Below are 26,816 nucleotides of genomic sequence, written 5' to 3' on the forward strand. Positions count from 1 at the left end.
TTAAAGTCTAAGGACAGGCTGATTTACTAAACTTTTTATCTGTGTTACCTTGTTCTTATTCATGAGTTGTGGGAACTTGATAATATTTCAAAATAGCCAATTAAGTTTTCCCTCTGAGTGTTAGAACAGAACAGGCTTTTAATCAATTCATTCATTCAGTTACCCAAGAGAAACCCAGGTATGCTGGGAGTTAAATAAAAGCAGCATCTAAAAGTAGCCAAGCATTAAGCACACTGTGATACTGTTAAATGAACATTTTGTATCTTTGAGCGCTCCGTCTCATGTGCATCAGAATTTATGACACGTTTGTCTTTCCCAAAGCAGATATTTCTTGCGCTTGCAGATTACTGATAGTGCTATCATCTCTGAGTCTCAGTGAGAAAGGGTTTAGCGGAGGAGCTCAGTCTCAGCAGTACACTGAGCTGTGGCTGGATTTAACTGTGGTAAACAGTCCAAGTCTAGCAGTGTCTGTCATTGAAAAGCATCGGGGGTGGAAGTCAGAGATAGGTGCAAAATAAATGAGAATACAGTCACGTTATTCTACTGTCAGTGTTTCCTGCTGTTTCAGTGTTTTAGATAAGTCATGGAGAGGCACCAGGGAGTCAGACAGACACAGAAACATGTGAGTCTGATGGTGGAGTTACAGATGAGAGGAATTTACATTCATGTTATGTCTGACCCTCTACTAGTTACCTTCAAACTGGAGAGTTGAGCACTAGTCACAGTTGCAGGCAACACTTTTCACATTGTATTTTCCAAATCCACAGTTTGTAACAGTTTCTTATCATACAGTTGTATACAATACTATAAAGAATAACAATGCAGTGGTCCTAACTTGGTAAAGATCACGAAAATATGTTTAAAGGTGACATATCAAGCTTTTTTCATCAATATATATTGGTCTAAGAGGTCCCCAAAACATGTCTTCAAAGTTTATGCTCAAAAAAACACTTTGAAATCAGATTTTGGCATGCCTGAAAAGCCCTCTTCTTCAGTCCTCCTCAGAACACTCTGTTTTCTCTCTGACCACGCCCCCTCAGGAAGTGGATGTGCCTCGGCTGTCCAGCACGTTGATCTAATGTTTACATGTTGGCTGAATATACACGGCTGCTCAGAGATCACGTTTCTTCAACCCTCTGAATCTGATCCAGAATCTGATCCTGACGGAGAGGCACCTGTAGCAGGACCTTCTGAAGGATTGGTCACAGATTTAGTGTTTCTTGTTGTTTTATTTATCAGTATGTCGACGTGTGTCTTGGTACACAGCTACGAACATGTAGCTATGTGGCTATGCTAACTAGCGCTAGCACTTATCTATGATAAATAAAAATCATCCACTAGATCTTCAAATCTGCAGACATGGGGAGTAAAACCGACCTCTGCCAGAAAGGCAGCAGGACCTTTCTGAAGGATTGGTCACAGATTTAGTGTTTCTTGTTGTTTTATTTGTCAGTATGTCGACGTGTGTCTTGGTACACGGCTACAGCTACAGCTATGAACATGTAGCTATGTGGCTATGCTAATTAGCGCTAGCACTTATCCATGGCAAATAAAAATCATCCACTAGATCTTCAAATCTGCAGACGTGGGGAGTAAAACCGCCCTTTGTGTTTATTAAGACAGCCTACAACTAGCATGCCTCCCTCCTAAGCTCCTTGTTAGCACACATTTGTGCAGGTAATGAAAAACGGAGGGGGGATTCAGTATTATTTTATACAGTCTATGGGCTGAACAAGCTCCGAGCTCTGACTCCGTGACAGACCGGATATTGTTGTTACGTAACAAAAACACGGAAGTCTGAAACGGCTCGTTTTACACACATTTACAGAAAGGTGGAGAAATCAAAACAGGGGCAAAATGGATTTTTTTCATTCTCGGGGGGTTTGTAGACATGCCAGGGACACATATTTCAGGTAGAGAACCATTAAAAAGTCCATTTTGCATGATATGTCACCTTTAAAACAAAATTTCCACTCCATGGTTTTGGTTCTCACCATTTCCAACACCTGACAACATTTTTTTTTTCTAAATATTGCAAATTGAGTTGATGTGACACAGAGATGTTTTCACTTAGTCATCCAGACCGGTTTACTTTCTAAAGGAGCAATTTTCAGCCATTAAATCTTCTGGTCCTGGGTGCTTTTAACCACCGTCTCACAACCCGCACATCTCTTTTCTCTCTGTGCTGTAGAGATCCTCTTAACTCCTGTCAGATGAGATTTGATGGGTACAGTTGGAGGAATCTTCACACGGATTTCCAAACAGGATCAGACCTCAGCTGGTCCCCCCCTTCCACAGATCCGTTCATGAGGCAGTGTCTGCAGCATTGTTTTTGCTCTGTAAAATGACCATCACCCTGCTGCACGTTGGATCTTTCACATCTATAAGTCCTCTCCTAGGGTGAAATGCTGCCCAGATCAATATGTTCTTAGGACACATCCTCCTGGGATAGTGTTGCCCATGTGTTGAGCCTCAGCTGGTTCCTGCTGGTTTGCCTCTAAACAGCATTCAGGCCATCATTCCTCTTTTTTTCTCAGAAGATATCCTCTCTTTGTTTTCATTTGCTTTGAATGTTTACAGCTATTAGGTAAACTCCAGGCAGGCTGCCATATGTCTTTAATTTAGAAGTGCTATCCTGAAATTAATGGAGTGTTACAGAGATTGTTGTCTCTCTGACAGGTTCTCCGTTTCTGCAGAAGAGACATGAAGTCTGTTCGAGTGGCTATTCAGTCCAAAGCTCTTATAAACAGGCCAGGATGACCCAAACAATATTTCCTACAGCTCCTGGATTTTTGCCGTGTCATGGTTTGCTTAAAGTTTTCATGGGCAGATCTTTGGACCTCTTAAAGTTTTGTCAATGTCAGATTTAGTCTATGAAGATATGCAGACGTGGGTTTTGTGCTCTTCGATTTAACTGAATCTCAAAATCACAAAGAAAACCCAATACAAGTTTAAATATAGACCCACTTTTTATTTCAGCAGGCACACCACAATCCAATACAATCAGATCTGTCTGCAGTAAAGCTTATAGGGCTGAAACTAATGAATGTTTTGACCGTTGAATCAATCGACTAATCGGATAATAAATTGCAGAATTACTTTCTGGTTCTTATTTAGCAATCAGCTTTTAAATTTCAGATTACTCATTTAAACCTCAAACATGCCTTTATATATCTTTGTTCAAGCCATATCTCTGCCTCGGCTCTAAACATAGTGTCAGTGTAAGATGGATGATTAAGTTGTCAGGTGTAGCATGGTTGTTAAGGTAACATGGTACGAGTTTGCTCTTGTTTCGTGGAAGGAGAGGAGAAAGAAAAAGAGATGAGGAGTGAAGAAGGTGAAATGTTACAGGGCAAAGACTTTAAATGGAAAACTCACATAGTGTGGCTCAAACTTTGGCTATTAAGGTGAATGTCACAGTTGATGTTTAAAAAAGAGATGTTCGGGCCACTGGTTAAGTCGTGAGCCCCATGTACTCAGGATATATCCCTCAAGAGGGCCCGGGAGTCCAACCTGCTGACCCTTTCTCTCATGTCACTTCCCCACTCTCCTCCAGCTTCCTTCTCTATATCCACTGTCCTATCATCTCTGAATGAAGGCATAGAAGCCCAAAATATAATTTGAAAAAAAAAAAAAAAATGAGATGTCCAACATGCCCTGACATCAGACACTCACTGACGCGCTCCCATGACATGCAAGTTCCAGTTTACAGATCTTGCAGCCAGCTCTCTTCTTTGCACTATTGATCCATGCCCCATTCATCAGTTAATTGTAGGGGTGAAGTACCAAGCTAAATTAAATTCATTTGTGATTTTAATAGTCGGCACACTTGTGTATTTAAATGAAAAGGACAAAAAGAAATGGGGAAACCTCTCAATATGATGCAGTCCTGTACAACACGACTCTTATCAAGCTCTCATGATCTAAACTTTTGACAAACACATTTCTGACTTTGTCACCAACACTGAACAGTAATGTAGTTTGTAATGGTATCCATTGTGTCTTGGATATAAGATTGCATTAGATTTAGAGGTGTAGCTTGTAAAGGGGTCAGTACTTGTAGATCAGATATTTTGAAATAAAGTTTCTCTTTCTTTTTGAGCTGACCTCTTGGCATCCTGTCTCATGAGCTTAGTCACGGTAGAACTGCAAACATAGGAAGAAGAAGAGAGAGATAGAGGGCTATGGCATGCAATAAATGAGCCCTCTGAGTGTGTGCTTCATGTTAATACATTCAACCACTTTCAATCTGGATGGCCTCCAAGCCTTTTTAAGTCTTGTTCGTGAGTCTTTAATGAATCCAAAGTAGTGAAGCAGCTGTGTGTTATTAAAGTCATCTTATCGGCTGTGTTGATGGAGCATGAGGAGTTTAGTGAACATATTGCTTTGACTGAGCAGAACCTCTGTTTTGCTGATGTGAAATATTGTGAACATTCTTCAGCATTTTCTCCTTTTTTCAAAGAAATTGGTCGTTTACTTCTCTACATTGATTACGAGCCTGACTTCGCTGGGCTTAAGTGGTTTTTCAGGCTCTGCATTGATTTCCTGTTTTGGCTCAGAGATGCTCAGCTCCCCGTGTTTAAGAGTGTAATCAGTGATTACGTGTCTTTATTTTTCCTCTTGTTGCATAATGGGTGAAAATTGTTCCGAGCATCTGAATCTGCAATTACAACTCTTCTCAGGATTGTGTCGTGCCTGTGAATAGTTTGATTAATGGCAGCAGCGATGAAGACTTAAGAGGTTTCGTCCAGACTGCATGGCTGTGTTCCTCTGCAGGATGTAATATCAAGTGATATGTGTCATGACGGTGGCAACGGGAGAGCCTGGTGATAATAACTTTCAAACAAACAACCTTTGACAGGCACAGGGTCGATGAAAAGTCTTCATTATCAGCTGATATGTTGGCATTTTTTATGCCACAAAAGGCCACAAAGTTAGGAGCACAGAAACACACAATGAGAGTGGGAAAACACACCATAAGTAAACACAAACAGTTCATAAAAGCAGCACAATTTCCCTGTCTTCTGCAGGATCTTTGTCCTGACATTAAACTAAACTTAAAACAGCCTTTCTCTCCTTCATGTTGCTGCTCAGGTAGCTGAAGTTGTTCATCTTTGTTAGCGAGACATCTGCACCTTCTCTGGAATTCATAAGTGATCAGTGAGCAGAAGGGAGCTTGGCAGATGCTGTACGGACTCTGTTAGAGGCTTTTTATTCTCAGCTGCAGCTTTTGTTTGATTTAGTTTCACATGAATACATGAATGAGTGTGATTAGGTAGCCTCACACATAGTATCTTTTGTCAATATGTGAGATATGCCTGTTATCAAGTGTGTTAATGCTGCTTTGTTTAGCTGACTACAGCTTTTGTATGTGATCAGAGGTTTTTGTTCTTCAGAGTGTAATTCTCACTATCTAATTAGTCATGGTCACCAGATGCAGCACATTTTACCCAGTAGAGGGGCGAAGCTGTAAAATGAAGCTGTATTGTGTTTGGATTCTGTGTTTGGCTCTCTGCAGCAGCGTGCACAGTGGCATCAGGCAGAGGTGGGAGAAGTGGGCAGTTTGGCACTGAGGAATATCTGCATCCCCATAATGAGCTTTCCACCAGTTTATCAATTTTCCATACCAGTTAACATCGTGACTATATTTAGAGAGGACAGACATATTGCAGCCTGTCAGCTTTATGGGAGTCGTCTGTATATTTTGGCCACTGAGCCGCCTCAGACTGCCCATTACCCAATACCCATGAGTTCTTAAGCTGTGAAATTCCTGCTATTGTTACAGCCTGTCTGCTGTCTGTGCTGGTTGATAAAAAGAGTGCTTTTTACTGGATATGTTGTAGATGTTTTCAGTATGGGCAAGCTAAAGCTTTTTCATCTCACCGCAGGTTGCTGAAATCCTTCTAAGAATTATTCAATGTCAACTCAAACATAGGAAACAGAGATTCAGATTCTGCCTCTAAATGTGCTTTTTTTAAAAATCACCTGCTCTTCTTTATCTGAGCATGAATAAAACAAAGCCTTTATGGAGTTTTCTTTGTTTTTATGCTCACAGTTGCTGCACTCTGAGGGAAAACCTTCTCTGCAGTCCTAAAGTCTGAACAGGCCAATGACACACATCAGTGTAATGTAATTGCACCAAGATTTGATAATGATTGAAGTGAGGCTCAATTTAAACCCCCATGGACTCGTCTCTTTCCACTACTTTAGGCTGCTTCTGATCTCACTTAGCTATTACCTGTCAATCACAATAATATGCGGTGGGTATTGAGGCCCATTTTCCACCTGCTTGCTTTGATGCCCACCACCAACTTGTCAGTGCTTCACCTATACCCTGCACTGCTTTAAAGGGCTAATTTCATGCTTGATGAACTCGAAGAACTGCATTATTGATTGTTGTTTTCTACTTTCTTAATAGTGATTATCATTTGTGTCTCAAAAGGGGGCAGCTGGGTGACAGGGACTCCTTTCCCCTCCTCTTTTCATTAAATGCCAAGCCATTTTATTTTCATGGGTGCTTAAATTCTGATCAAAACCTTTTCGGGGGAAATAGATCTCCTCTTTCTTCTTCCAGAGCCGGCTGGCCCTTAAACATCAGAGTAGTGACCTGGAAAATATGTGAAGGGTCTCTCGGTTAATTTCTCCTCAGAGGAAAGACCTGATCAAGAGCAGGGTTGAGAGCTGGGTCAGCAATTCTCAGTGTGAAAGTTGAGTTTAATCCATGTTGCTTGATGTTCGAGCACTGCATCAACAGAACACAGTGTATACTTTAGAAACCTCTCAGGATCCAATCTTTTCTGACATTCCTTCCTTTTTTTCCTGCAGTTGGTGGGTGGTGAGTTTGATCTGGAGACCAACTTCATCATCCAGGATGCGGAGAGTATCGGGTGCATGGTGGAGCTGCTGGTGCACTGTGACGTCACCTGCCAGGCCGAAATCTGGAGCATGTTCACCGCCATCCTGAGGAAAAGTGTTCGAAACCTGCAAACAAGCACGGAGGTGGGCCTCATCCAGCAGGTGCTGTTGAAAATGAGCTCGGTGGAGGACATGATTGCAGGTACGATAATGTCTCTTTTTTTTGCTTAGTGGTGGTGGTACATGTATTTCCCATTCCAGAGGGATGTTAACAATGTTTAAATCCTGCAAACTGTAAAGATGAGATGTACCATCCTTGATTTGGCTTCCAGTCAGGGAGTCCATCTTTATCTTTTAATAGATCTGCATTTTTACTTACAGTAGATAAACAAAAATGTGATATCGATTTTTGGAAGGAGAAACTCAAGTGTAACTGCAAGGGGCATTTTTCAGGTTTTGAGCAAATCTCCAAGAAACAAAGGTAAAAAAATTACATGACTCAGGCATATTTTTAAAACTCCCATGTCATTTTTGCTGGTGGTGCAGTCTGTGCTTTTCATAATAACATTAAATACATGCAATCAGTGAAGCAAGCAGCAATAAATATGATGCTTTCTTAGTGGAAAATAGAGAAGCAGTGAGAGAGGTGTATCCATGTGTGTTTTTAATTGGGTTTGTTTTAAGTTTCTGTAATATTTTTTTTCCCCCGTGTCACATATAACTGTGAAAGTTCACAAGAACATTTATTTTCAGACTTCTTGTTAAAAAAGGATCCAGTTTAGCTCAGCTGTTAAATCACACACCGTGTGCTGAGACTAAAGTCTTTGAACTTGAATTTGGCACTCGGCCCTTCGCTGCATGTCACCCCCCACTCTATCCTCTCTGTTTCTGACTCTCCCTGATGTCCTATCTCTCAGCAAAGGTATAAAAGACAAAAAAAAAAAAAAAAAGGGAAATGTTAAATTTTTGTCACACTAGCAAAAAGGCCTCGAGACATTCTTTCACAGATGACACATTGTCATGAAATTTGTTATCAGTGTTCATTTATTTAAGAGTTAAGAGGTTAACTGCTGTAGTGGTAATGATGTAGAAACTCCAGGAGCTTTTGTTCAGCATGACTTTGAGGTCTGAATATTTCAAATGACTCAGAGTTTAATCTCAGAGAAGCTACAGCATCTAAAACTAATGACTGAAATAGCATACAGCACCAGAGTCAGCTCTCAAATCTATATTCATGTCGATGTGCAGATGTCTGTGGAAGTAATTGTGCTTTAATATCCTGCAATGTGCAAATTACTTCAATACCTTGCAGAACTGAAATACGTTATGTTTCAGCCGATGAAATCCAAATACATTTTCTCAGGAGTGTTCCTCTGATCATAAGTGAAACCATTTATGTTTAATTTGCTGTGATTCAGTCATTTTCCCTGTAATTGTGGTGGCTTTGGAATTTAATGTAATGAAAGTCCACAGACAGTCAACTCAGTGATGAGAATAAGCTTCAGGGAAACTGTTTTATTATCTCAGGAGTTGTTTTATAAAAACTTTGGTAGCATTGTTGAGCTAAACTTCATCTAATTTAAGTCATCTCTTTCTCTTCTTCCTCCTCTCGCTCATGTATCGGTGCTTTTAAAGACCTGCTTGTGGACATGTTGGGCGTTCTGGCCAGCTACAGCATCACAGTGAAGGAGCTGAAGTTACTCTTCAGCATGCTGCGAGGTGAAGGAGGAGTGTGGGTAAGTGATAACAGGGGCCTGATGCACTGAGTGAAGCAGCCGAGTGTGTTTTGTGAGTCTGTGTCACAAGAGTTGCCCCCAGGGAACAATTTCACTGATCTCTCTGTGGCTTGTTTGTTAGTTGATTAAGTGCACAATGAGGTAACTGACAGTGTAACGACCACAGTCCAAACAGTCAGAGAGAAAACCTTGACTTTCTTATTACTCTTTTTTTATCACCTGTGCAGCCGAGGCATGCCGTCAAAATGTTGTCGGTGCTGAATCAGATGCCCCAGAGACACGGTCCGGATGCCTTCTTCAACTTTCCTGGTCGCAGCGCAGCAGTAAGCTTTCTTATGTTTACTTCTGCTGTTTATTTTAAGACAGATCAGATTTCTGTACTTTTATGGAGCCCTGCAGATCATCACGATAAACGAATGGATGGTTTATGAACACCAAGAAACACATGCTTACATTGTATCAGAATATACCTCTGATATCTTCCTGACTTACAAAGTTGTCTTGAGTTTGATCACAAGTTTATTTTGTGATGGTTCAATGCATCCAGCATGCTTCATTATTCCTTAATGTATGGTCTCCACCAATAAAGAAGGAGTCAGCTGATCTCTAAATGTGTATGGAAACAGCTCAACTAATACTGTATGTAATGTAAACTGTGTAATGTAAGCATTCCACAAGAGATTCACTGTGACTAAGTTAAGTATGTACTTTGGACTTGCTGATACATTAATTTGGGAGCTGACATCTGGGAGTAGTGGAGCATGCTGTTTGTTAGCTTAGCATATTTCTGCTCGTACCAAAGTACATTAGTTAAAGTCATGAGTCATCACAGCAATTTCATTGAAGGTAATTTTTCACAGATGGTTATAAAGTTGTTTTAAACAGCTCTCAGAATCTTTGAGATTTATAGCATATTTACTAAAATGCAAACAGGAGTTTCATTTGAGACTGTGTTTATTTTAAAGAGGCTGGACTTGTGCCATCATAAAATATTCAGTCTGGTACTGTGGATGTAACCTCCGGTCACAGTTTTCTGTGTGTTATTCATTTTTCAGAAGAGATTTTTAAAAATCAAGACATGCTTACCTGTGCGACGTAAATAAATATACAAATGCTTATTAACCCTAGAACACGTCGGGTGATTTTCACCCGAGCAAACACATTTACATGATTTTCATTATGTTGCGTTTGTCTGAGTGTCACGGGTCCCTGGGTAGCTTCAGCATCGTCTTTGACGTCTTTGAAGGCGTGGGTGTTTCCCTACTCCAAAACACGCTTTTTCCTACAGGCACGTGTTCGGGTGATTTTCACCTGGCAATAGGGATGTTTTGTCTCTCTCCTGCAGCTGTTTGTGTGTCAAAGAGACTGTGCCTTCACCAGGGAAGTCTCCAAGTTTCCAGTTTCATCTTTTTTCTTTTTTAGGAAATTTTGGTCCCAAATTCCAAATTTTCAGTAATTTTGGAGCATTTTTATAAGTTCCCCCATGATAAATTGTTTTCATTTTGTTAGACATGGCACAGTTGAAAATAAAAGTACACTGCTCTAATTTGTCATGTATTGTCATATTTTGATATATTTTGATGACAACTACTTTTTATTGGGTATATTATCTTGGGTAAAAAACACCCGGTAGTGATGGTATTACTAATTTTAGTGATAGTGTTCTAGTGTTAAAACGCAGAGTCAGTATTAGGTATGAAGTCTTCATGGATATGTTTGGGATTCCAGATTACAACTGAGTGAAGTGCTTTTACTACATATTGAAGCTTACACTTTGACTCACTAGTTATTTGGTCTAATAACTTTTCTGCTTTTCATCACAGGCCATTGCTTTACCTCCTATTGCCAAGTGGCCTTATCAGAATGGGTTTACATTCAACACCTGGTTCAGAATGGATCCTCTAAATAACATCAATGTGGACAAGGACAAACCATATCTGTACTGGTGAGTACACAATGATATATGTGTTCCTTATTTATGTGTGATGTTAAATCTACATTATGAAATCAGTAAGCAGTAAATGTACTTACCCTGTTTTTCATCAGTGTGATGATTTGAGTTATGTTTTATAAATCATTCTCTCTCTCAGCAGAGACATATAAAGCTAGCTGCAGCTTCATTGACAAAACAGTGTGCTGTTGATACTCTGTGACCTGCAGTGTTTTTCTCCTCTAAGCATATTACGACCTGCACTTGTTTTTCAAGGTTGAACTAGTTTTATAAAACTATTTTTCACACACTTCTCCTACATTGTCTGTGAACGGGCCTTATTTGTCCCAGATATCGTTTTAGTTTTAATAGAAAGGGGGGGAATTAGGTGAGATTATTGAGATTAAAAACAGTGGAAGCTAAACCAGACTGGTACTGGCTTCTGCAGGGGTGGACCGCAGGACTGTGGAGTTTTTAATTTTTGATTTGAATTTCTGCCACACACTCAAAGCTCTTGCAGGGGCTTGTGTGTAATTAGTCCTAAATCAATAACCCAAAAATGCAGTGATGTTCAGCTGCTTTTTTTTCTCTTTCATTTGTCAAATGAGCTTTGGGAGAAAATCACAGAATAAAATGGAACATAGAGAGACTTGTGGAAGAGAATGAAATAGAAAGTGGATGATGAAGATAAAACAGTAGAGCCGGCGGATGAGGGAAAACTGTTCACACCATTCGGTCAGAGATGACAGCTCTTCCACTGCATCATCTGCCTGCTGCCATCGTTCTGTCTGGATCACACAGTTTGAATGAAAGCATCTTCCCACCTTGGAAGGACTTGTTCTGGGTTTCTCTGATGTGTAACATCAAAAAGAGAAAAAAAGAAATATTGGCTGAGCTAAGTTGTTGGTATTCATGTGGCAGTGATTCCTCTCAGACAGAGTCATGAAAAGCCTGAGATATGCCAAGCTAATCCTGTTTATGTGTCGCTCTGAGGGCCTCATAGCTCAGTGGCAGGGCATGTAGACAACAAAAAGGAATTGTATCTTCAGAGGCGGACCAAGGTAGCTGCTTTCCGCCTGATGTGTAATCACAAGCAGGCTTGTCCAGTGGTGCGTCTTGGCCGGCCCAGTGTGGGGCTCCATATCTCTCTGTCCTTGCATGCACTCCATGATATACAATCCCCGGCTCTCTTTATCTGCCTTGACAAAGAGATCTGTATGTTTGATGGTCCCCGTGGGCGGGGGTGGTGTGGAGATTTGAAGAAGGTAGAAAGCTATAGACCTAAAGACAATGGGAGTGTAGTAAGAGCGTGTCAGCAGTGAAAAAGATGTGCAGCCCAAGCAGAAAAAAAGAAGAGAACTAGTGTTGTACTGCTCTCTTGTTTGTGCAGGGCCTGCCGTTTTATATAAAGGTGGCATTTTATCAGTGCTGACATTCCGTACAGTGTCATTGTGGAGTCAATAGGGTGAAAGTAAAGGGATTAGACCCTGGGGGTTGTTACCGTCCCTGCAAAATTTGCAGGAGCCTTCATCCTCTCCCCCTGAGCTGAATGAATAAGCATCATATTACAAGCCTCGCAAGAGTTTTTAGAATTACCTGTCAATTATTTCTGCAAATTGCTTTGTGTCTGCACAGCGCAAGGCATTTAAGAAATATGTTGACCCCAATCTTATTATATAACGGGAAACCAGTGTCACTTCAGTTATTCATGTGTGGTATTGTTAAGAAGGATCTGAGTGAGTGGTCTCAAAAAAGCTTTGAGAAAGAAATGAAATAAAAGAATGGTTCAAAAACATTTTCTTTGTGCTTGTTGATAAATAAGTCTACCCTGCTGAGTTCTCATGATGTGTTATGGGCATGATTCTGTTCACAGCTTTCGTACCAGCAAAGGCATCGGCTACTCTGCTCATTTTGTGGGTAACTGCTTGATCGTAACATCACTGAAGTCTAAAGGAAAAGGTTTTCAGCACTGCGTGAAGTATGATTTCCAACCAAGGAAGGTGAGTGTGACTTTGGCTCTCAGGCTTATTTTTCAGAAATAAAAACATGTGGCTATGCTTTTAGACTGATATGGTTCGAAGATGCCCGAACATGTCATAGACTTCACACAAACACAAACACAACAGATGTCACTTAGGCAAGACAACAGTCATACAGACTTTATATTTCATTTTTACAAACCAAAGTTACTCTTACTCTTTTTAAATACTTCAGTTTTGGCTGCATTTACCCTTTCCTCCCAACCCACCACCTGTTCTTTTTTATTGGCATCACTAAGTTGTATGTCATATAGTCGTGAAGTGTTTCAGACCCCCTGAGGAGTCTTACAGGTGTAACTGGATGTAAATGTAGATGAAAACAATGAAGCCTAATTCAGCGTGGAATGTCAGTTTAGTGTAGCTGTCCCTACAGAGCCAAAAAAAAGTCTCAAAGCATGCGTCAAACAATTAGAGCCTGCATGTAACACCTGGGAACAACCGTTCATCCCATCCCTTCTGCCACAGCACAGGAATTGTTCTGGAGGAGCTCTTGGAAGATAAAACATGTTGAATTAAGATTTTAATTGATTTTGGGTCCAGACATCTGCGGATAAGTGCCGCTCTAAATTATCTGCGGGCGCCTTGCACTCTTCCCCTCGGCCATGAATCCTCTTTTAAGTGTCCTTACCTTTGTGTGGAGACGGCTGTAATTCCATTAGACTGCTCACAGTGCCCTTCACGGGTCAAACTAATAAACAGTGGGCTCAGAGTCACACAAGAGATGGACGACCTACCGCCTACTGCTGTGCGTGGTCGGGGCCAGACTTGACCTTGTGATGTTACATTTGTCTCGTGAGTTTACACAGCGGCCATTTACAACAGTGTATTGATTGAAAATGAAGAAGTTGAAATTAAAGGTTAAAAGTTTTTTTTTTCCTTGTCTTTTTATATCAAGGTTTATTGATATATTACAATGTATATGACAAAAACTAAGACATAAGCAGTTCAGAAGATTAGCTTTCTTCAATGTTAGATGTCTTAGTATTTACCAAATGTTGGAGGGGGATCCTAAAGTTTAGACAAATGGTGAAACGTATCCCTCTCTTTATCTTATATTAAAGAAGCAAAAAATACACTGAGTAAGGAGAAAATGTAAATGGAGCTTCAATATTAAATCAAAGAACTGACATCAGTGCTGATCTGCTGTATCAGCATCCCCATAAGTGAGAAACTCTTAAATACATACTTAAAGAAATGAAATGTAACTACAAAGTGAAGCACATCAATAATATATCTACAGGTTTTGCAAATATAATCAAGATATTTGAGGTGGAAAAGAGAATTTGTCAGTCCTTATCACACTGGTCGTAGGATCAGTTCACGGTCCCTGCATGATTTGGTGTACCTCTTCCCCCCACTATCCCTACATTTGTCCTATCAAAATGAATGCTAAAAGCCCTTTGACCATCTTTCAAAGTGATCTAAGGAACTTTCTCAAAACAATGCAAATATCTGTTTATGTTTTGTTACATGACTTTTTAACCTTTCTAACTGTAGACTTGATTTGACTTGGCTGGCAGTAGTTAGTGTTTCAGCCCTGAGTATGTAATGCTTCTTTCCGCTCGCGTCTGTGCAGAATGAAAATGCGTTTTACTACCTCCCTTCAGCCTTTTCTCTTATTTGAGTTTCACCATGTTCCACTGCAGATTTGCAAAAGTTCATTGCTGTGACTCTCTGGCAACTTTGAGATTTATCTGAATTACTGGGCGTTAAAAGAAACAAACTATAGAGCTGAAGTGTTGCTCAGTAAAACAAACTGCATCGTATCTCTTATAAAGTGTAGTCAGATCTAGAGGTAAGACACTCTTACTAAAAATAATGAGCAGTTATCATGTGTTATGTGTCTCACTCATTGAATCCTTTCACTTTCTTACCTGCAGTGGTACATGATCAGCGTTGTTCACATCTACAGTCGCTGGAGGAACAGTGAAATCAGATGCTACGTTAACGGACAGCTTGTGTCATATGGAGACATGGCGTGGCACGTCAACACAAATGATGTAAGCCCTCTTCCTTTTACTCCTCCTCACTGCTGTCACCATTCTCCTGCAGCTTTGATGTTTACTGGCACATTGACTGAGGCTGACACATCAGCGTTTTGCATGGCTGGAAAACTGTAAGGAAAATAAAATCATACATCTTGAGAAGTGCTCATTGAGGAAAATGAGTTTTACCATATCAACATGGATCTTTCTCAGAAATCTGACATGGCTTTTCAGTCTTTATTTGAATAACGGTTTGTCACAGAGCTGTGCTGCAGCTGAGGGTGGAAGATGGAGTATCAAACATTTAGAGAACAGATTTATGCATTCAGTCAAGAACTGCTCAATCTCAGAAGCTACTACGTATGTGTGCACAGAGAGCGTTAGCATCATCAAACTGAAACTGTTTAAAATGTATGCCAACGCTCTGAGTGGTGGTGTGACTGTGTGATATTTGCATGTTTGAAAGACTGTCAAATGAAACCTGGAGTCACACATGGCTCTAAATGACAGGTTTAAAAAGCAATTTGCATAGTTAAGACACATTTCCAAAGGTGTGTTTACTTTGTTACTGTAGCTGTGTATTCAGATGAGGATTGCACAAATGACAGGTTGAGATATGAGCACCTCTCATGAAATATTCCACCACATTAACCCAAGCTGCCTTAATTGTGATGGATAGTTTTTGTGGAGGAATATTCTCAACCTTAAAAGGGAAATAGAAACCATAAAGTTGAATTATTCTGATGAAGGGGGTGCAGCGTGACACTGGAAATAAAACCACAGACAAAGCAAGAGATTAGATTAGATTAGAAACCTACTGCAGCGACACCAGATGAGAAAACGTTTTAAACCTTTTCAGCTGGATCTGGATTATTTAAACGACAGCCACTGCTGTCTTCTCATATGCTTTAGGGAGTATGATAGCATAGCTGGTTATCTGCACAGAAAAGACTGCGAGCTGACAGCTGGAGTGGAGCTGAATGTGTTGTTGGGAGCAAAGCACGAGAAGTTGTAGGTAAACAGGGTTTTAATCTAACAACATGGATCATTTGCATCATCTAAAAGATTTCAGCTTCTCTTCACCCGCTATTATTAATGCTCTGGTGAAAAACGCAAATGATCTCATTTTCAGGTCATTTCTTTCTGTCTTCGTATTACCGTGTCTCAAGCCTGCTCACTTCAAACATGTCCCTACTCTTTATCATCCATCTTTTGTTTCCGGCTAAGAAGTACAGTAGGACTGGGTTTGTTCAGAGTTTTTAGAGTTAGATTTTATCAGTATTTAATTTTGTCTGTTTTAGGTTTTTCCCCCTAAAAGGAGTCAGACACATAACTCAGACAGCAAGCTTTTCACACTGAGGTTAATGTAAGACAAGCTCTATCAACACTTTAATTTACCTGTGAACAAATTTAATGGGATTTTACCCCAATATCCCTCCTGTCTCCTTCATCCTGACTTCTTCTTCAGTCATTGTTCAATTTGCTGCTGCCGTTACCCTTTCATTTTATCCCAAATGCAATCACTGCACTTATCTCCTCTATGACAGAGGTTATATTGGGGTTTCTCTTCCCTCTAAATCAGAGCCATTGTTTTCCTCTTTAGGTAGTTGTATTGGTTAGTTTTAGAGTTTCAGATGGTAAAATAAAATCCAAACAATTCTGTTAAAAAAATCTAAAAAGTTATCAGGAGCTTGCACATCACATTATTGATCTTACTTTTTGCCCAAAGCCTTCTTCTGTCCCTGTGATTTTGTATAATCCTCTCTAGTCTCAAAGTTTAAAACCATGTATCATTTTCTCTCATGTCTCTCTTGCAGAGTTATGATAAATGCTTCCTCGGTTCCTCTGAGACGGCAGATGCAAACCGAGTATTCTGTGGGCAGCTAGGAGGTGTCTATGTGTTCAGTGAAGCCCTCAATCCCGCACAGATATTTGCAATTCATCAGCTAGGACCAGGCTATAAGGTAAGTACTTTGGAGTGACTAAATTAGATTACATGTAAGTACTGTGCATTGCCTATCAATCTGTGGAATCAATGCCCAGTGCTGCCCTGCTGCAGTTCCTGTGCTGTGTGACTCTACCCAGGATGTGATGCTTTTCCTTCCAGATAAACGGCTGCATAAATTACCTACTTCTTGCAAATAATGGCACAATACACAGAGGGAAGCAGTAGGCACTCAGGATAGAGGATAGAGTCCCAAGCCGACTTATATCAGCTGCAGCAGGTGTAGCACTCCCCAGTCCTCTAACAAAGACCAAAGATTGTGAATTTGGAAAGATGCTGACCCATCCAGAAGGAGATTCAGCTGGAATATTAATCACATGTTGACGAACTATTTGGATTGCACATTTTTTATTCAAAGCTCAGTTAATTTATTTCATTCATTCTCTACCTCTAAATATTTCACTCATCTTGAATGAGATCCAGTCTGCCCTCAGTTAGTTCTCAGTTTCAAAGACTGCTCCTCCTCCTCTCTCTCTTTCTCTCTCAATTCAATTCAATTCAATTTTGCTTTATTGGCATGAACAAACCATGTTGTTGCCAAAGCACATAAGATTCATACACATACACATACATTACATATATATTCATTACATATTATATATATTCCATATTTTATATGCATTAAAGAAAGATGGCGTCATCCATACAGCATATCTCAATGTCCTCACTTGATGTGGTATGCTCATAAAACCTTCAGTCAAAATCAAATACTATGGGATGGTGTGTCCCTCAGGCTGTGACAGGCAGACACATTTTTAGCAGCCAGAGGAGCTGCTGACCCTTCCCCCAGGAGAACTGACAGTTTCTCTTCTGGGGTTAATGTTGGGAAGTTTGTTACTATTTTAGTAATATCCCTGTAGTGGGAATATCTAAGTAAAGAGAACTTGCTATAGTGGAGGAGGAAGTGCATCTTTGTCTCTATGTCCCCTGTAGAGCAGTGAGCACATAGACGCTCCTCTCTGGGCAGCCATGTCTGCCTGTGTCTCCCTGTCTCTACAGCTAGCTGGTGGTCACTCAGCCTGTATTTGGTCAGGATACGTCTTTGTTTTGTATCTCTCTCTCTCTCACTCTCTTTCTCTTTTTCTCTCTGTCTCTCTGTCTCTGTCTTACTTTTCACTCCTGATGCTCACAAAGTCCTGCTGTTCCTTCACAGTTTCAAGCCCTGTGCGCTGTCACAAATGGAGAAATGACATGCACTGCCAAATCAGCTTTGAACACAGGATGTGTCTTAGACAATTTACAATATCTCTGTCCATTTTTACACAAGCTCTGTTTGCTCTGCAGCCGCTTTGAAGATTAAATTAGTGTTTGTATATAGGAGGAATGAAGAGCGCTCTTTTGCTTTGTCATTGTAAAACCCACCCTGTTAAAGGTTGTTGGATGGATGTTTGTGATTTTCATCAGGTCTGTAGATGTCTGGAGATTCCCGAGAGATCTCATTGTTTGGTCTTTTCACTAATAGCCGGTGACTTGTCGTTTACCCCCTTAATTGTGGTTCTAGACCTTCTATTAGTGAGGAAACACACAGAGGAGCAGTCCTCCAGATTTCTCAAAATAATGAAGAGCAGGTCCCAGGGAGACAATTAGAGGAAACTGATGAAGCTGTGTACGCTGTTGGTAATGGGGAGTGTGATAGAGGCAGCCAGGTGAGCTGGGGATGAAGGTCAGGGAGTTGTCAGACTCACTGATTGGTTGTTGTGATGGCAGTGTGTCCAGGGGAAGGGATGCTTGAATGTGGAGAAAACCCCATCAAAAAATCTGCTGCAACATGTACATTACATTTTTCTTATATATATTTCAGCTCAGCTCCTCAGCTACAGCAAATACATCTGAGCTGATGTATGATTTATTTTCTGATCCCCAGTCCTCTCATCCATGTTTGATGTTTGACACGCTCACACTGTTTATTGGATGTAAGTGTAACTTCTGCGGCTAGTTTAAATGCAGAGATTATTGCTGCCTAGGGTTACCATTCCTACTGCATCTTCTGATTTATGTCTGTAAATCTGACAGACCCGTTAGTAGAATCCGTTCCCGTGGCTCTTCTCTTATTGCTGTGAGCTAAATTACACTCTGAACCGAGATGGACTCCCAACTACTGCTGTTGTAAATTGCTGTTTCTATGACTGGCTTGAAACATTTCCAGACTTTTGGTGATAACATCAAGAGACAGTGTTGGCTTTACAGACTCTGAGGCTGACAGAAGCTGGCTGTCTTATCACATTGTGACTCCTTCCTGCTGTTTTAGCGGAGTCCATAAGCTTTGGTGAAAGTCGAAGAAATCGTGGGCTGAAGGATTCATACAGGGGAATTAATTGCCTCACAGCTGTGCGAGATGTAGCTCGGCATGAAGACTATAATTCCTGATGGACACAAGTGAACGCAGTCTTTAAAAGGCCTCTTAGTGTGTGTGTTTTTTTTTCTGGTTAACTGCTTATCTCCTTCCAGCTCTGGGATATAGCCTGTTCTGGAAGAAACATCCATCCTAGCAAAACTCAGTGCCAGCTTCAATGAACACACGGTGTTAGTCATGCAGTGGACTCGTCACGACAGTTAAGCCATGATCTCTCAAATGATGCACTCAGACTTATTTCTGTGTTTGCCCTCTGTCTTCTCCTCCATATGTGTTCTACGTGACGTAGATCAGCTTGTTGAAATAGTGCCAACTCTGCTCTGCAGCATGAAACACAGATTTCTGTAGCAGAGTCTGAGGAGTGGCACAGTCCTGGTCCTATTTGCCAGAGTGGAGAAATGTTATCTATGTGTTGTGGGTCATGGAATATTACAGTATCTGAAGGTAAACATGAAACACGCACAGTTGTCAAACATTTCTGAGATGCTACACATGCCCTCATACGGCACCTGTAAATGTAACCTACATGCCTCAGAGTAGCAACAACTTTGTCTCATTCCTGACTAAAAGTATAAAAACAAACCAACGTTTTCATATACTTATTTTGGCAAGACTTGCTGTAATCAAGTAGTTGCAGTCATTAAGAGCTACATTGTTTAATATTCTTCATGTTCCAGAAGATAAAACTGTTTCCAGGATATAAAAAGATATGCAGTACTAAAAATATAAGCTGGTCATCATCCAACAGCATCAAACGAGTTTTAAAAGGAAGCTAGACTGGAAGCATAAGAAAATATATATCTGTTTTAATTCATTTGACATGATTTTTGCATTCATTGTTCTCTTCGTTGTGTCAGTGTGTGGTCACATTAGGACTTCAGGTTCTTAAACACAGGGTGTCTACTGCTCATCATGCCTCAGCCTGTTTCTCTGAGCGAGTTGTGGGGAAGCCCCTGGTCAGTGACAGCCTTCAGCACTGTGAGAGGAAGAAGGCAGCTCTGCTCTAATTCTTCACATGAGAGGCTGCCCTCTGAAATGATGCTGTCATGCTACAGTGTTTGTCACAGTGGCCACAACCCATGAGATCATTATTTTCACACTGCAGCGCAGCTCAAACTGAAGTGCAGGGCACTGAAGCTTGTTATTTCTTCTCACTTGGGTTTCATGAGTAGGAACTTTTGAAGGATGTTAGAGACTGCATGATGAGATGCATGCTGGCTTCTTGTGGATTTGATCAGAGCAGATGAGCAGAATACCTCTCATGCCTTTTTTATCATCTGACTGGAAGGAGATATGCCATTAAATGTGGCTCAACCCTCTCACTTTCACTCACCTATAAAACTCTTATAGGTGAAAAATCAGAATAATGCTGCCAGGCAACAGCAACAGCAGCAGTAAATATAATTGAATGTTGAGCATAACCCACTGGAAACAGAATTAGCCTACTTAAAGTAAAGCTGGAAATACACAGGGCTATAGGATGGTGCTGTTTAAGATCTCAAACTGTGTTGGTAGATGCTGATTTGAACGTTCTGTTCTGTTGTATACAATTAAAATAATTATGAAACTGTAGTTTTGACACCTACTTAAAACACTGTACTTTGGAAACACTCTGCATAAGTTGCACAGTTATTGTACAGTTGACAGCCTGAGTCAGCTCACCTTTTTCATCCATTTACTCCCCTCACTGAAGCGAACCCAGAATTAGCTCAGCCTGTTAAGCTGGCACATGAACCCTGTTTTCTTGTGTTGCATAACATACTGTATTTATCCACGCTCCCTTTAGGACCAGATGGTTGTTTTCCTTGCTGGTGCTTCAGCTCGCTCACTCTCTCTTTATCTTATCACAAACCATTCGCTGCCCATGAGTCAGAGCGGGAAGGAAAAACATTTCTCTCATTCATTAATAATTCAAGCCTGCTGATTAGACGACTTGATTTCCTTATTAAGCGGATTCAATTCACACTGCATTGGTAAATTAATTCAGCTCGTCTGTCAACAGCTAATTGATTGAGTAAATTAAGACTAGCCTGTTATTGATGGGCTGTTTGTTATGTTAGTCATAATGAATATGTTACTGATGGAAGCTCCAGTTCTTTGTGTTCAGACATCAAACTGCTTCAGATGTTTTCACTAAAAAGGAATTCCAGGTTACACATGGAACATTAAAAGCATACAGGACTCAAGATTGATCACTGAGATTAATTCCTCAATTTGGTCATGAAGTCAAAGTGCGGTCTCTTATATAGTCCTGGCTATTAAAAGAGTAAGAGCAGTATAAGATTTTCCCTCTGATGTAACAGAAATGCATCGTCTTGATGTGTTTCTATAGTTTCTTCTCTCTCTGACATGTGGGTGGAAGAGCTGGAATTCATTTAATGAATCCAATAAATAAATAGTGAGCCTATGTTGTTTTCTCAGCAAGTATTTGCACAATGTCCTCTCTCAGAGTCTGATTACTTTGGATGTGAAGTGACACAGTAACGAAAAAGCTAAATTGCAGACTGTCAGCTTTAATTTGATCGTGTTTTCAGCCAAACTGGGTAAACTCTCCTCACTCTGGCTCCTTCTCCCTGAATGCAGAGTGTATTTAAATAGAGACAATATTTATTCTGTAAAGAAACTTATGTGTTTGCCATAATCTTAATGTCTGCTCAGTGATATAATACACAGCACTCTCTCTTTGCTCTTGTAGCCATTATCAGTTTTAGTGTGTAACTTTCTGAGCTCGGCAGTGACTCTACTTGGCTGAGATTTTTCCACAACAGGAAAGAGTAAATGCTGGGGAAACTATCTCCTGTTGTATCAAACAACTCTGATTCTTTTCATCAGCCCCTGTTCTTCCTGTTTATTGCACTCTGCAGGAGAACATGAAGATTATAGAAGAAAATTTCCAAAGAGCTTAAAAGGGCAAGATTCCAATATTTATATTCAGAGTCAGGCAAAATGAAGCCAGCTTAGAAACACTGACTGTATAGATTGACATCATTCCTACATTTGAGACCATTGTGAGATGTGAAGCAGTAAGACCGCCTCCATGGGCGCTAACATATTGCGCTGGTTTTACCAAGGCATGTGCAGAAGCGACCTGGCTGGTAGAGTTGTGCACAAATTTAACTTACCAATATAATTTGACGATCTCTCAGGGTGGTGTAGTTCAGAACAGATTCTTGTGTTGACATTCAAACGACACTTAAAGAATTGGAAACTTCACTGACTCTTTTATTAGTACTTGTTAAGCTTCTCTTGCTGTTTCTTCTCTTCTCTCCTAATTCAGAAAAGAACGCTGCAAGTCACCATATTAAGAACTTTGATGACAGAAACCATGTTTTTAATATTTGTATTTGACGTGTATTTTAATTGTATAGTTCAACCCAAGTTCCATCTGTTAACATGAAGAAGGCGGGGTTTATGACTCATACTGCAACCAGTCAATAGGGGGAGCTCTAAATCTTTTAGCTTCACAGTCAGTTTTCAGGGTAACACAACTCTGTCACAAGCTCGGTCTAGGGCATCTAAGCGTTGGCCGCCCGTGCCGTAATAAAGGGAAGAATCAGGTGGCTGTCGAGCAAAAGGCAAAGGGAAAAGGCGGACCTTACCTGTGGCGACTTCAGTCCAGGACACCATGCACGGCTCCGGGACCAGCTCCTGCTGCTTCCTTCTCGTTAGCCCTCAGGGTTTCAGATGACAGTTCATTTGAAAGGTGACATATAAAACACGACAAAACTCAACGGGAAAAAGGGGAGACAATGGTGTCTCTTTTCTTCTCACTTCCCCAGCAGGTGACTGAGCTAATCAAGACCACAGTGTTACCGTCTCATTGGTCAATTGATTATGTGACCAGGAAGGTCCGCCCACCTGTAGCTCAGCAGCCATAACCCCCATGCTCTGGACAGTGTTCCGTAACACAGTGAACACTTGAATATACAGTCAATGCATAGAAAAGATAGGTAACAACTACCTATGACAAGTCCCCCATGAGACAAAAGTAGATAGATGTATAGAACATTAATAAAGTGATATATTGGACAAATACATATGTGTTAATATATTTTCTGTGTACCATTTATAACAGCTGCACTCCAGTCCTCATTTCATTTCCCTGAAGCTTGCAAGTTGTTTTTCTGAAACACCACGCTGCAGCTTGATACCAGTACTTGCCCTAAAACAAACCAAATTTGGTTGACAACAGTTTGCATCATTAAAAGCATAGTAAACTAGCTTTTATACAAAGACTAGTCTTTTATAAGTTAGTTATGTGCTCTATTTGACTTTGTGTGATGAAATAAATCTTGACCTCTGAAAAGTGTGTGGCTGCTCATACAAAAAAGCATCTTGACATTTTTCATTCTTTGATGGATATTTTTTAATCAAGTCATAATTAAAAGATAACACCTATGAGACGGTGATAAGCAGCATATGCAGGAAAGAGCAACTTAATCTGTCTGTCCTACTCTCCCAATCTCTTCATCGCTCCCTTACTCGCTCTTATTTGTTCTCCTTCTCCTTCTTCTTCTGCAGAGCACATTTAAGTTCAAATCAGAGAGCGATATTCATTTAGCAGAGCATCACAAGCAGGTGTTGTATGACGGCAAACTGGCCAGCTCCATCTCCTTCACGTATAACGCCAAGGCCACCGACGCCCAGCTCTGCCTCGAGTCCTCGCCCAAAGAAAATGCCTCCATCTTTGTGCACTCACCGCACGCCCTTATGCTCCAGGTCAGCATCCTTTCCCAAAGTGCACTGTATCAAAATGATTAATTAATACCTGTTCCAGTTATGACCAAAGTGTGTCTTTCTGTACCCACAGGATGTAAAAGCCACAGTGACTCACTCCATCCACAGTGCCATCCACTCCATCGGTGGGATCCAGGTACTCTTCCCTCTCTTTGCTCAGCTGGACTACCATCAGCTGAACGACAGCCAGGTGGAAGCTACTGTATGGTAAGAAGAAGAGATATGGAATTCTGAGAATTACAGATTTTGGGAATCTATTTTCTTAACATATTTAAATGTAGATGGGAAAAGTTGTCTTTAAAGTTGATGTGAATTCAACTACTTTTCTTGCTCTAAGCCTGAACCCCTTTATACTTTCTTATGAGATTTATAGTAACTTCTTGAGAGGAACAGGCTATGGTGAAAAAAAATAATGACTTCATTTTAATTAAATATTGAAAAACTTTTCAGCCTAAAAGAGAGTGGTGGTGGAACCTATATGCACTACATTTCTTTGATTGAATGTGGTAGACTTGTTGAACTTTGGAACTGAGTGTCCTACAATTAAGTATTATTATGTGCAGCATTAGCCGTACTTTTTCCAGTTAATATGGAAATAGATAAAGTAACATCTCTAATGAATCATCTTCTGCTTTTACCAGCCTCAGTCCAGCTGTAGCTCAGTCTCCTTTGTTATTTTTTTCTTGCTGGTTCAATCTGCTCTCCTCCTTCTCCTCACCATCCTCATGTGGTCAGTCCAAAGCTACTCTGCTGTCCCCTGGATGGAGTCTGAGCTCCTCTCTAATCCTGTGTCAGTTCAACGACAGCAGTACGACTGGCCAGGCGCAGGGCTGACCACACAGCAGCACAAACCCCTGAGGCCTAAAGCTCTCTGCCTCTGTAGATTCCTCTCATCTCGGCTCACTATCCCTCTTTTTCTGGCTAGCGTGGAGTGGTTCTGTCCCAACACTTGCTTTGTCCTTGCCTCGGCTTTTAGATTGAGTCCTTCTAAATCCTGCCGAGCCTGGGAGTTCAAAGCTTCTGCAACAATTAACTCTGCATAAAGCCTGTGGACCTGCTGTGGATGACTAAACAGCATCCTTGATTAGTGATTTCAAAAATATTTCTTTTAATAAACATCTTATCTCCTACCCCTCTCTTTGCCATTTTGAGTTTCAAACAGCTGTGATATAATATCAGTCACTTAACCTTTTCAGTATTGAAAGAAAGCTTTCAGAGACAAAACCTAGAGCACACAGAGTTTGGACTTTTTGCCTTTATTTTGACAGGACAGCTTGAGAGACTCAATAAATGTACAGAGAGAAGGGAAATGATGTGCACTAAATCATGCCCGAACCAGGACTCGATTATATGACCAGTGCGACAAGGACCGCAGCCTCTGCACATGGGGTTCCCGCTCCACCATCTGAGCCAAGCAGGCGCCTCTAGAGCATGCAGAGTTGACCGTAACCCAGTGCTGTTTGTGTTTCCCATGGCTCAGCTAGAGCCAAATTAAAGTAGAATAGGAGGTTAGACAACTGCAAACTAGCAGAGGGAGGTTCACATTCAATCTCATGAGTTTCTTTGCACAAAGAAATGTGCAGTATCTTTGGGCAAGCCTGCACAGGAGTGGTTGTGTCCTTGCGACTGTTGCGCTAGAGTGGAGGCCACTAGAGGATGTGGGGGAAAGCCGATTAAGAAGTGTCACCAAGCACCACTGTCACTCAGCCAAAGCCCTCAACTGAAAATCCCTGCAACAAAGAAAAAATCATCTTCAGTGCACTGCTCTGGCCCCTTGAACCTATTTCCCCAGCCACAAACACACAAACACAGCCTGTTACGACCTGCTCCCAGACCACTCTCTGTCCCTGGAGAGCCCAACGAACTGACCCTTTCTTCTGAAGAGGTTTGAAAGTGGCGAGCTACAGTTCCCAGCTGATTGCTCACATCCTCTGAAAATGACCTTGTTTTCTCCCCCCTCGGCCCTCTGTCCCCTCATGCTGCTGTACTTTATAGAATAACTCCTTCACCACAGGAAGAGAGTGTGAATAGATGGGTATTTTTTTCCATGCGTGAGATTTAATGTCTTCTTGTTTTGCAGTGCCACACTCCTGGCCTTTCTGGTTGAGCTGCTGAAGAGCTCTGTGGCCATGCAAGAGCAGATGCTTGGTGGGAAGGGCTTTCTGGTAATCGGATACCTACTAGAGAAGGTATGACAAGGCCTCTATAACATTTACCAATACTTAACTTAACCTTGCACACATGAGAGCTGATTTGAAATACACAGAGACTCATGACTGACTGCAGTAGTTTGTCTGATTTGTATCATTATATGTCTAAATCTTAATTTCCTAATTAAGTAAGGAAGTAATTGGGAAATGATAAGCTGATGTGCAGAGTTCTGACACTGTTTTCACTGGACACCACTCTGCCTTTGTAGTGCTGAATTTGACTTTGAAGTTAACGAAACTTGAAGAAAAACACCTCAAGACTACTTCTCTTCCTCTTCCCCCCTCTTTGTTTCTCTCACTTTTCACATCAATCTCTATTTACCCATTTTGTGATGCAGATCTAGCAGCTTGCCGGCCTCCCCTGAGTGCCAGCTCTTTTGGAGCCCTGAGAAATGACTCCACTTTGTCACTCAGTGTCTTGCCTGCCTGCTGGCTTCAGCTGCTGTTAACTAACAGCCAGGCAGAGCCGGCATCTGAGAGCTGCTGCTTTTTTTTTTTTCTTGCTTCCTTCCCGCTGCCAGGTTTCACACTTCCACATATCGCACCATCTGTTCGTGATCTGTTTACGCCACACCTTCTCCTCTCCCTGTGCCTTCATTTTTCCCCTCTCTCCTGCCCTCATAGAGTCCCCACCTGGGCAGAGAAGAGGTGCCAGACAGGAGCACTGACAATATTTGTAGAAGTGAAATTCTCTGCAAAGTCATGCTTCTGCAACTTGCTCTTATTTTGTTCAATACCTTTTAGATCAACTTAATAAACTAAGAATGCAAAATTATCACCTCTGCTGGCATGCTAACCTGCTGCTAGAGAGCAGAAGTTGATTGCCAAAAACAGTACAAGTGATGCTGTGACTGAAAAACTTCACACAGGGGGATTTACAAAATGACAAAAAAATGTATGGAAAACTATTTACATGATTATTTTTTTAAATAACAGTTTAGTTGAATCAGCAAAACACTTGCAACA

The 26,816-nt window shown here is 41.0% G+C and overlaps 1 protein-coding gene across 1 annotated transcript in view; it reads left to right on the top strand.

Annotated features, from left to right (window-relative positions):
* The window catches only part of nbeab (neurobeachin b), a 203,060-nt gene that overhangs the window by 53,319 nt on the left and 122,925 nt on the right, over positions 1 to 26,816 (top strand). The window contains exons 2-11 of the mRNA XM_034701544.1: positions 6,826 to 7,057; positions 8,491 to 8,591; positions 8,819 to 8,914; positions 10,415 to 10,536; positions 12,395 to 12,521; positions 14,441 to 14,560; positions 16,363 to 16,509; positions 23,425 to 23,622; positions 23,714 to 23,847; positions 25,721 to 25,829. Of these exons, the coding sequence (XP_034557435.1) occupies positions 6,826 to 7,057; positions 8,491 to 8,591; positions 8,819 to 8,914; positions 10,415 to 10,536; positions 12,395 to 12,521; positions 14,441 to 14,560; positions 16,363 to 16,509; positions 23,425 to 23,622; positions 23,714 to 23,847; positions 25,721 to 25,829 (1,386 nt within the window). The remainder of the gene's footprint in view (positions 1 to 6,825; positions 7,058 to 8,490; positions 8,592 to 8,818; positions 8,915 to 10,414; positions 10,537 to 12,394; positions 12,522 to 14,440; positions 14,561 to 16,362; positions 16,510 to 23,424; positions 23,623 to 23,713; positions 23,848 to 25,720; positions 25,830 to 26,816) is intronic.

Source organism: Notolabrus celidotus, chromosome 14, assembly GCF_009762535.1.
Source record: "Notolabrus celidotus isolate fNotCel1 chromosome 14, fNotCel1.pri, whole genome shotgun sequence".
In the NCBI taxonomy this organism is placed as follows: Eukaryota; Metazoa; Chordata; class Actinopteri; order Labriformes; family Labridae; genus Notolabrus; species Notolabrus celidotus.